Genomic DNA, 12058 nt, shown 5'->3' with positions numbered 1-12058 from the left:
GCACGCACACAACACACACACAACCTGCACCCTATTTATTAGAATTGGTGCCAACTGGTGACATTTCAAAACAATAAACACAATGAACTATAAATTTTAAACCCACCCCAAAAAACACTGCAATTCCTTCAACTTCATCTTGTATAAGACATACAAATTGGGGTTGCACATTTTTTGGATCATCAGAATCGTCAATTATATACTTTTTTCATTTTTTATCTTCCTATTTATTGTTTGTTTATTTTTCACTAACAGAATTCTTTATGTCGGCTTTTTTCTCACCCTTTGGTTTGAGAAGCAAATATGTGGTTTGTAATCTAACATTCTTTATTATTCACATTTTATGAGTGGCCTGAAAACCATCCAATCATGTTCCATTACTGTCAGAACATGACATTTGGGATGCTATGCAAGCACCCACAAGCTGCATTTGATCTTGTTTTCTTGGACCCCACAACTCTTCAAATTTTACCGCTGTTTAAGGTCAACCCTTGCATATTAAGAATGGTGACCTTTTCTCCCCATGTATGGCTGCAGCTGGAAGTGATGGCGGAGCCACAAGTGTGGCGAGATGCTGCCACCCAAGTTTTCTTTGCTCTCGGTTTAGGATTCGGGGGTGTCATTGCCTTTTCGAGCTACAACAAACGCGATAACAACTGCCACTTCGACGCCCTGCTGGTGTCCTTTATCAACTTCCTCACATCTGTCCTGGCAACTCTCGTGGTCTTTGCTGTGCTCGGATTTAAGGCCAATATAATCAACAATCAGTGTATTGCCACGTGAGTGTGATTTCGCCACTAAAAGTATCAACAAGAAGGAAAGTGCTGACTTTACTAAGTGTTGGAACCAATAGTAACTCACCAATTATTTTGGTCTGGGTCGCATGAATTTTGAACATTTGGGGCACGGGTGAACAGACGAGAACAGTTATTCCTGAATCGACAACGACAAACAAACTATTGATGAATGTCTCTGAACCATCTGACTTTATTGAAAGTTCCAGTCCAGAAACATCCACTTCATAGATATGTTCATTAATTTAGACAAAATATTCGGTGTTAAATTAATCTATCTTTTTCCTTCTTTCATTGCGCAATGGATTAGGAACACAGACCAAATCCAGAAACTCCTGGAATCTGGTGAGGTTAGTGCTGACCTCATTCCTCGCCACATTAACCTGACCTCGGTGTCTGCATCTGATTACCAGCAGATGTATGATATTCTGCGCTCAGTGCATGAGGAGACGTTTGGTGCACTGGGCTTGCATCCCTGCGTCCTGGAAGATGAACTCAACAAGGTAAGCAGATAGTAATGAATCCTCAATAAACTTTTATCAGGTGCCTATGCTGCCATTTGTTTTTGCTGCTTCGGTTTTTTTGTTTGTTTGTTTGTTTTTTTGTGTGTTGCACCAATCCTCTGCTTTCATAACTTTTACAGGCAAGTGAAAATTGCAAATTAATTAGGATATAGTGGATCCTCTATTGAAAGACTCCATTGAATGAGCTACCACCTCTCATTTCTGACCACTTAATTAATGCACAGGTGTTTCCTTTGAGAGCCACATGAAAAGACCTATCACTTGTAATGCATTACAAACAACCATGAAATCTGGTTAATGTATCACCAGTAACTACAAAATTTGCTCACAATTTCATAATGGAAGATTTTTTTTTTTTTTTTGTATACCTTGGTCGAGGCTCGTATGAGAGCTAACACACAACTCACAGCAAGGAGGCATGAGACAAGAGGGGTGGGAGTGGAAGGGACAAAACAGTGGGGAACAGACACATTAGGTGAACTGTGGAAGAGAGAGGGATGGGGATGGGACGGGGAACATGGCGAAGAGAAGATGGACATTTCAGGGACTTTCAGGAAGAAAAGCAGGAGAAATGAAGGAAGTGGGCTTGGGTGGATTATCGGGAGTAGAAAAGATCGAGGATTTGGATGGGGGAAGATAAGAGGTGGTGGTGAACAGCTGTTTTGAAAGCCTGAAGGGAAGAATGGGAAAGAATAGAGTGATGAAGTTTATTCCAAAGGCGGGAAAAAAGAGGAATGAAAGAGTGAATATGAGCAGTGATTCGTGATTTTGGTAGTTTTACCAGAAGGGGGTTGTTGGCGGACCTTGAGCGCCCTGTGGAAATGTGGTGGGGACAAATCGCAGAGAGAGCAGGGGGGGCAAGGCTGGAGAGGAGTCGGTAGAAGACAGAAAGACCACCGACCAACCTGCGGTGATTGAGTGAGAGGCCCAAAGACTCAGCTTCATTGCGGGAGATGCCGATGATCTTAAATGCCCTGGTTTCGACAGCGTGAAGCCGAGAAAGGTGGGAGGCAGGAGCACCAGCCCAGAGGGGAGAGCAGTACTCCATCAGGCTACGGACAAAAGCTTTGTAAGTGGTCAGGAGCTCAAGAGGGCCGAGGAAGGACTTAGCACGACGGAGGATTCCCAGTCGGCGACTGGCTTTTGAGGCGAGGTTGGAAATGTGACTTTCCCAGGAAAGGTCATGGCAGATAGTGAGACCTAGAAGCTTGAAAGAAAAGACTTCTTCCAGAGGATTGTTGAGAAAGTGGATGGGGGGGTTTTGTAAACAGTCCTTTCGAAGAGACATAGTGAGAGTGTGAGATTTGTCTGGATTGAAAGACATGTTCCACGTGTTGGACCAGTTTGTGGTCCCCCCAAAACTACTCCTTTTAACTGCATAAATAAATAAACTCATAAAGAGGAAAAATCAGATTAACGTTTTTTTTTGTAAATGAATCTGCTGAAGTTGACTGCCTGAACTTTTACTACTCCATGCATAGCAGCAAGTAAGGTATTTCTAGAAAATGATCATAATCTGAAGTTTGTTGAGCATTTGAATCCCACAAGTTCTCACATTAAGCCAATAATATTCCATTTTTAATTATCCCATTATTAAAAAGGTAGACGTAATAATAACATTCTTAATTGTGAGAGTCAACATCCCTCTGGCTGTTGTCAGAGAGCTGCCTCAGCGCTGGCAGTTCACTCATGCAGATTGATTGGGACTGCATGCAGCCATCTCTATTCAGAAATTGTCTACTATATCTACTGCCCCTGATATTAACTCAGCCTGGATATTCTTCCACAGAAACCTGCTCTCTCTTGTGTACTGATTCATACCATCTCATCATCAATTATCCTACCCTTCTTCCTGCCCATGGTACATTGAATCCTGTAGTGAGGCAGTTGCTCTGAAACAATTTAGCTTCTCTTCCTGGAAAGCAAACCTGACCAAAGGCAATCTCAGCTCATTCCACAAAACTCACAAGTGTTTGTTCACTCTTAGGAATCCTACCTCAAGATTGAACTTTTAAATTTGTCTCCCTCCTCTAAAACTTGGAGATGCCTTGTGAAGCATGTCTCCGGAGTGTGATCCTTCTCCATCCTTTCCCTCACTTCAAATGTCACCACAGCTGACTCTGCTCCTGAGAAGGCCAAATGCCTCAATTCTGTGTTTGCTTTCATATTTTGTGACCCCAACCCCTCACCGCCCGACACAGTTGCTCTGGGACTCTGTGTTTTTTGCACCTGAGAAAGTGGAGAAGTTTATGGAAATCGTCAAATGATTCTGTAACTGGACCAGATGGTGTCAGCTTACGTGTCCTAAAAAACCTGTTCTGCTGCTCTTGCATATCCTCTTTCTGCTCTTTTCACCCTATAATTTGCCCTATGTCATCCATTTGCTTGCAAATCAGCCAATATCACTCCATTGCCTAATAACAGTGCAAAAACCGATCCACTTCGCTATAAATCTATTAGCTTACTTCCAATCATCAACAAGGTGTGAGATCCATCATCCTAGTTTATATGAATTCCTTCCTTTTCTCAAACGGCCTCATCTCAGATTCCCAATTTGGATTCAGACTAGGTCACTCTACCTTGCACATGCCGCTCCTACTCTCCCAATAATTGATGGAGGCCCATACATCTCTTTGCTGATGATTCCACTCTCTGCCATTACATCCCTCATCCTTCTGACAGACAGGCAGCAGCCTCTTCCCTCTCCCCATACCACTCTTAGTCCTGATCTCTCTTGCACAAGCCACATTTCAAAGTTAGCCTCCAGGGTCAAATGCTAAATGGGCATCCTCCATCATGCAAAGTTCTTCCTTGGCACACCTGAACTCAAATTCACATACAAGGCTTTCATCCGCAGCTTGATGGAGTACTGCTCTCCTCTCTGGGCTGGCTGCCCAGCTTCACACCTTGCTCAGCCTGATGCCATGAAAACGAAGGCTTTCAAGATCAATGGAATCTCTCATGATGAAGCTGAGTCTATGGGCCTATCACTTCACCATCGCCGACAGTTCAGTGTTTTCTTTGTCTTCTTCTGCATTATTTCTGATCTTGCACCCTCTGCCTTATCTGTGCTGTCTCCCCATGTATCTGCAGAATGCAGGTGGTCCACCAGAAACCCCTCCAAGTAAAACTGCCTAAATACAAAATCACTCCTCACCGCCACTCATTTGTTCCTCTTCTTTCCTGCCTGTGGAACCACCTTCCACATTCTCTTTTATCTCATTCTCCCCTCCAAGTCTTCAGGACATCTCTTCGCCACCATCTCAGATGTAGAGACTAACTCTAACCTCCATCGAAAACCATAATATATTCTACCCCCGTTAGTCCCCCACCCTCACCACCCCCAAGCCCAACTCCTACCAAATTTCCAGTTTTCTCTTCAAAGAGTTTGCTTCTGTTTCCATCTTGCCCACCCTATGCATCTCCCCTACCTCTCCACACACATTATTTGTCCAAATCTCCCTCTATTTTGTCCTTCAACCCTGCTGTTGGTGTTTCCCCCTCTATCCACTGTTCCTTTTGTTCTGTTGCATCCTGATCCGTTCAGTGTTCTCACTCTTCCACGAGCCTTGACAATGTATATAAATAAAATAAAAGCATCTACCCAAGCTTTAACTCGAATGGACAAAACGAAAGTGTTTTTTTTTTTTTTAGGAATACAATACTCACAGTGCTTTTTGGTTTCTGTGATGTCAAATACCTATTTTATCCATGCTCAGTCCACTCGTTGTGTTCCAGCTCATGGATTATCTTTACCCTATCAGAAGATTAATGCTGTTCCTGTGCTTTCTTCTTTCACTTACTGAACTTCTTCTCACTGATTTTTCAACACCACCACACTCCTTCACTGTTATGCTTGCACTGATCCTGAAAAACATTTGGCTCTGATCCTCTTCTTTTTTCCCCCTTTGCCACTTTCATTCTTTAACCAATACCCCTTATTTCCCCATAGGCAACACCCATTCATTCTCACTATAATCCCACTCTGACCGTGTTTTTTCCATCACAATGGCAATCCTATCACTTGTGCATCATTGCACTCTTATTTTTCCCTGATATTCCGACATTTCACACCCTTCATTCTGGGCTGAAATATGACGGAATATCAGGGAAAATGCCTTTATTCCTAATTGTCTTTCCTTGTATCATCTCTCCATTTTACTTAGCTCATTTGCAAAACCACCTATGCATATGAAGCTCAACCTAACTCAGACAATGTGCTGTAAGAATATATATTTTCAAGTCATAAATATTAAAGCTTAATGCTTGTCGTGTATGAGTGTTTTATTGGTACTTTGCTTCAACATTTGTAATTTGTGATTGAAAAATTATCAGTTTTCATTTCTAATTTATTTATTTTTAGTTTGTTCATGAGATGCGTACAAAAATGTCTTCGTGAAATTAAGTCCCTATGTTTTGTAACACTCATTTAAACTCATTATCACACTGTGCCTGGTGTTGGCTTAATGGTTAGTGCGGTGGGCTTGGAATCCTCGGATCCTAAGTTCAAATCCCACTCAGATGTTGAATTAATACCAGGTAGTGTTGACTCTGCCTGTCATCCTTCTGAGGTTGGCAAAATGAGTGTCAGCTTGATGGTATCCTGTGTTGGAGTGGTTACCCATCCAGGATTGTGCCCAATCGCCAAGGAGACCGCTTTGGCAACACTAATGCTCTGCATAGAGTATGGACCCAATTGATGGATGGATTGCAACACTCATTTCATTCATATGTTTACAAGTGTGCTTGCTGCAATTTTTTCACCTATTTTACATTCACTCACTCACTCATGCTCGGAGATTTCCAAAAGCTCACACATTAGTTAAAGGACTTCCGGGAGTTTCGAAAGGAACGGGGGTGTCCTGGTGGTGATAATGCCGGGCCAGCGTCCCAGTGGAAAAAGCATCAATATTTGGTTTCTCCCCTCTGGAACCTATGCCGCTCTCTGAAAAATGAACATTTCACTATCGGACTGTCAGTAAAGAAAAAAAATGGAAAAAGAACCTGACAGGCTCATGAATGACGTTCAAGGTAGGTGGTAATCTGCTTGCCTCATCTGGTCTTGGTTGTTTTTAGTGATGCCACACATTGTGGTTTGAGTCTTAATGCCCTCGTGTCATTTTAGGATGGGCATTAACATGCAGCCAATAAATAGCAACACTGCACAATGTTCTCCAACTGAAAAGGAAGTGATATTGAGTGCATTACATCAGTAATTTTATGTTCATATGTTGAAGTAGAATTCACTCTTATGTTACAGTAATGAAGCTGTCATTGCATTTTTTTGAAAACAAGATGTATTTAAGCTCATGGGAAGAGTGAGGTGAGGAAGGGCACAAAACCAACATACTGACTGGGACAATAGATCCAGCAGAAGCAATAAACAAACAGGAAAACAGGAGAGACGCGAGGGGAGGAAACACAGTCGCCTGAAAGGGAGATTGCTGGCTTGGCTTGGGTAGGGTAAGATATGGTAAAAAGAATTAAAGGTAGGGATTGGGGATAACATGAGATGGTGATTTACTTTCAACTTCAGCCTTGGGAGGAAGAGTGAGAAAGAGATTGGTTGGTTCATTTGAGGTTCCTTCCAGGGTGACAGGGTGAGACTGTAACATTTACTAAGATTGAAAGACATGTTCCATTTGTCAGAGAGAGAGAGAGAGAGAGTGATGAAGAATGCTGTATGCTTGTTAGTGAGATGTGGATGAACCTTGAGACAATGTGGAGTCATCTGCAAAAAGGACAAGAGGGTTATCAAGGAATTGGAGAGGTCGTTTATGTAGATGAAGAACAAGACTGGGGCAATTACGTTGCTGTAGGGAAACCCCATCTCCTATTTTTTTCCAAAGTTCGTTATTTTTTGTTTGTTTGTTTGTTTAAACGGAGAAATTCTCCATTGATAGTCACGTTTTGAGTGTGAGAGTGGAGGAAGTTAGGAAGCCATGTATCTATGTGGCCCTGTACACCACAGCCAGGACAGACAGCCTGACTTCATCAAATGCTTGAGAGATGTCCAGTAAAGCAGCTCTGACCTCTTGTTTGAGATTTTATGGTTCTTGTCCATTGCTGACAAGAGCAGCAGCATATCCATATACTTAAAAATTACATCTGACAGATGTGCCCCATTGGAATTGTTACATTTGTGAGTCAGCGTATTGTTCATTATTGCATACAATGTGTCTTGAGCAATAATGTGGATGGTTGCAATGATATTCGTTACATCGGAGAAGCAATGCATAAGTGATAATGATGAGTCAAGGCTAAGAAGGAAAGTTTAAGGAAATAACAATGGTTCATCCACATTTTGTATGTTAATGATGGCAAAGGACAAATGGTGACAAGATGTATTGAGACATTTCTTAAATGATAAGATTGAATTATAATATTTATTAATAAAACCCTCATCAATTTGCCCAAAGTAAGATTGTACAATGTGTTAGATCACTGTTTCTGCAGATTTTATAATGATGCTTAACTCGCATTCATTTTTGTATTTTCAGGTTTGGTTGAATGATGTACTTTGTAGCACTGTCAGACAGTCTTCTGTGCCATGGCACCAGAATGTTGAACAATTTTGTTCGGGAGTGCCATATACAGTACATATTTCACAAACAAACTTCGAAAAACTTCTACCACTGGAAGATGTATTTTCCCATTCTCTCACTTACTTCCCAATATCTTGCCTTTAATACCCTTCCCCTTTCTTCAATCAATTTCCATACCACCCACCCCCAATCCCCCACTCCAGCCCCAAAGAATTGGTGGGGGGGGGGGAGCAGACCAAAATAAAATTAAGAAAAAAACAATATAGATTGGAAAATAATATTAATCAAAATGTAGTTTTCATCATAACATTCAATATACCCTTTTGTTTCTTTCATCTCCAGGCAGTTCAGGGAACAGGACTTGCCTTCATTGCCTTCACTGAGGCCATAACACACTTTCCAGCGTCCCCCTTCTGGTCCATCATGTTTTTCTTGATGCTCATAAACTTGGGATTAGGAAGTATGTTCGGCACTATGGAGGGAATCGTCACTTCTGTCACAGACACCTTCAAGATTCGCAAAGAGTTTGTCACAAGTAAGTTGATCATACCTTACTGTGCAGAAATATCGAGTAAATGATGAAGTAACTTCAGATGGTATATTCTACTTTGGAGAACCACATTGTCTGAATTGTTTGACAATCTGATTTTTTTTTTTAATGTTGCTGCAGTGAGTGAATTCCTATTTATATCTGAACCTGTTTTGTTTTGGACGTTTTATCTTTCACTTTCTACATTAGCTAATGTTGTTTAGAAATGAGGATGACATCAATGCATCTGCACTTTCTCTTCATTCGTATGCAGCCCAAGGTTGTGGGGTAGCATCGTTGGCTGAGGGCATGGCTGTGCCGCTGATGCAATGCCCTCTACTGGTTAGGACAGGAATTTGGAATTTGGCCAAAGTACCGGTGATAGCTCGCCTACTCTTCACAAAAGGATACCATTGGATCTTTAACGTCCACCAACGAATGCTTGCAGAATGGACGTTTAATGTCCATCCAAGGGACAGCACACAAACTGATGAATCACACTGCCTGTGAAATAACCGGGAAGGCAGTTTCTAGCTGGGTCAGTATTCAAACCCATACTTGTGAGCTTAGAGGTGAGTGTGCGTACCTCAAGGCCATCCTGTTAGCCCACATCCCTCAGATCCCTCAAACCCCTTACCCCCGGTTGTGCTAATGCACCCATCTTCTGAAAAGGTTAGGTTATTGTGTGCCAATATCCTCAGTATATTCCCTGTTTCGGGCTAATCAGCACTTACATATTTGTATTCAGAGGAAGTACTGACATTTTGATTTTATTAAATTGCCACGAGATGTGATGATCCCTTAATCGATCGATCGATCGATCCACAGTGGCAGGTGAGATTATTTGAACTGTGACCTAATTCAGCAAACCAAATGCACCATGGCCCATGGCAATTTTGGGTCACCCCACGAGAAACTGCGTGAAGGGTCCTCTTTTCTACAAGCAGCCTGTGTTTTCTGCGATGCTATCATCTGGAAGTAACCAGGAAATTCTCACACCACGGTGATCATTCTATACAGGTCAATGGTTAGCTAGCCCAACATAATAACCTGTTTCCCTTTTACATACAAATTTTTTTTTTAGAATACATCGTTTACTTCCACGAACATTATATCCATTACATAAATATAACCAGTACGTCCTGTATCTAATTCTCGGTGTACCTTTGCTAACCCTTTGCTATACCTGCAAACCACCCAACACAATTTGTGACATCTTTTGATGAAATATGGTTGTATGGCATAAATGCCAGCAGAATAACATGGACTAGGACAATCCAGTACCATCTCAGATTCATAAATTAACTTTTCACTTAAAAGGAAACCCACAGTTGTTCAGGTTCCCATAAAACAAGTAAAATTGTGGAATTGCATGCCGATAATCATGACGCATCCACAATTGCCATGTTTCACTTGCTTATTTCACCATTTGGTACCACAAACCACAATGTATTTGCCTCATCCTCTCTGCATGTGCTCCGCAGTGGGTAGCTGTCTCATCGCCTTAATGCTGGGCCTCCTGTTTGTGCAGCGGTCGGGTAATTACTTTGTCACCATGTTTGACGACTACTCGGCCACTCTACCCCTCATTATCATCGTCATTTTGGAGAACATTGCTGTTTCCTGGGTGTATGGCACACAAAAGTAAGTCTCCACTTTATAGTGTGACATATTTTTGCCGATAACGTTAGTTCGTTTTTGGAGATATGCATCCACGGATTCCATGCTGAGCAATTTATCCTTCGAATGAGTCAAATTTGCCACATGAAACATGTTACCTAGTCGATTATACTCATCAAAAGGCTTCATGTTTGAACACAGTCACTTTGAAGTCTTAACCACAATGGTGTGTCTGATAAAAATTTGAGATGCCATTTGGCATTCCACTATTATCAGATGTCATGGTAACCTTTCTTGGTGTGATTAAGAATGTGTCTGTTTTTCAAAGCATAACAGACAACCACAAACATGAATGCAGGCTTCAATATTGTGAATGTACAGGGGAAATATGTTACTTTTGAAAATAAGTAACACAATGTGCATCTCAGGTTCATGGATGACCTCAAAGATATGATTGGATATTACCCACCGACGATTTACAAGTACATGTGGACTTACATCTCACCAATTGTGATGATAGCCATGCTCTTGGCTAGCATCGTACAGATGAGCCTAACACCACCAAGCTATAGCGCGTGGATCAAGGAAACGGTGAGAAATGTCTTTACTGAGGTATTTACATGATAGACTGTGTATAAGAATGTTGAACACTGAAATAGTTTGAGAGACTGTGATGATATGGACCCTGAGGAAAGAGGGTAAGATAAAAATAAATTGTTTTATCGACGGATCTGACTAATGTTAACCATCGTGCCAGGAGCTTTTGCTACCCCTGAAGATCGTAAAGCTTTCCAAATTCACATCGGTTCAACTAACTGGCGTTTGCCATTTACAAAACCCAAATGATCACTCCAATCCCTGGTCGAACTTGGCAGTGCAAGCCACAGGAGGCAAAAAAGGCAGGAAAACGTCTCTTTGAATAGAAAGGTTTATTGTCATGCAATACAACATGGGGATAGACAAGACAACAGCACCCGAACATATCTGGAGCACGAGGACAATGAATAGGGGAGGTGAGGCACCAAAAAACTGAACTTAGGTGTAATAGAAAATAAATAACATATAACCCCTGAATGGCGCCATTTACCAGACTCACACACGAACAATGGGGAACAAGTGAGGGCTTGAGCAAGGCACGTTCTGATCGGGGCTCTCGCACAATTGTGTCGTTGTGTGGGTTGGCACTGTTTGAAGTGCAGCCCAGGGAGCGATGGACTTGTAGAAATTGTGATGAGGGAGGGGAGATGAGGGGCGACCTCTCTTCCACGGAGGGCGAAGCAAAGACAGAGTAAGATGTTGACGTCATCGTGTGAAAAGCTCAATTGCCAGGCGGAGTGCAGCCACAACCCTTGTGAACTCTGTGAACGCCCCCATGCATGGTGAGTCCCTGTTTTTTGGCCATCCGCTGCATGTGGGTGCATGTGGGTGGGACCATCTTCTGGGCTGTCCCACAGGGTGAAACGGCCCTGAACAAAAGTGTTCCACCTTCCTACAAGGCTCCACAGCAGACCTCACCACCATGGCTTGCACGGCCAAACGGATTATAATAGTTGTTCTTGTGAAAGTGCAATGCACATATCGCTGATACAAGAGTAAATCTTACCTACATGATGATGTGGTTCATACTATTTTAACATTACCGAGTTATGGATACACCTCCACCCATTTCCATGTAATAATATACACTTCAGATATCTTTAGGAACTGTAATGATATTTTATTTTCGCCCCGATGAATAATTGGTTTAACAGTGAAGTAGAATAATAAGACGTAATCCATCTTTCCAACAGCAGGTTGGAATTGCGAAAAGCCATCAGAGGTCAGTGTTGCCCCTTTCTCCCAATTATAAACTAAAGTGAGGAAAAATGCCCCTCAGGGGAAACGTAGGAAAAGCTGTCCTCCCACTTTAATTCGCACCTCCTCACCTTCTGGTTAGCCCATCCCGCATTCAGCGGGACCATGGGGTTTTCCAAGTGTGTGTGTGTGTGTGTGTGTGTGTGTGTGTGTGTGTGTGTGTGTGTGTGTGTGTGTGTGTGTGTGTGTGTG

General features: G+C 42.2%; 1 protein-coding gene across 1 annotated transcript in view; it reads left to right on the top strand.

Moving 5' to 3' along the window:
- Nucleotides 1-12058, top strand: part of LOC147035186 (sodium-dependent neutral amino acid transporter B(0)AT2-like) — a 138153-nt gene that overhangs the window by 81511 nt on the left and 44584 nt on the right. The window contains exons 6-10 of the mRNA XM_085895057.1: nt 538-779; nt 1105-1297; nt 8206-8398; nt 9877-10036; nt 10441-10603. Of these exons, the coding sequence (XP_085751183.1) occupies nt 538-779; nt 1105-1297; nt 8206-8398; nt 9877-10036; nt 10441-10603 (951 nt within the window). The remainder of the gene's footprint in view (nt 1-537; nt 780-1104; nt 1298-8205; nt 8399-9876; nt 10037-10440; nt 10604-12058) is intronic.

This window comes from Eptatretus burgeri, chromosome 1, assembly GCF_056783735.1.
Source record: "Eptatretus burgeri isolate ZD-2024b chromosome 1, Ebu_testis_v1, whole genome shotgun sequence".
Classification (NCBI taxonomy): domain Eukaryota; kingdom Metazoa; phylum Chordata; class Myxini; order Myxiniformes; family Myxinidae; genus Eptatretus; species Eptatretus burgeri.
The sequence above is the reverse complement of the archived record's forward strand: the minus strand, read 5'-3'. Positions and strand labels throughout refer to the sequence as shown.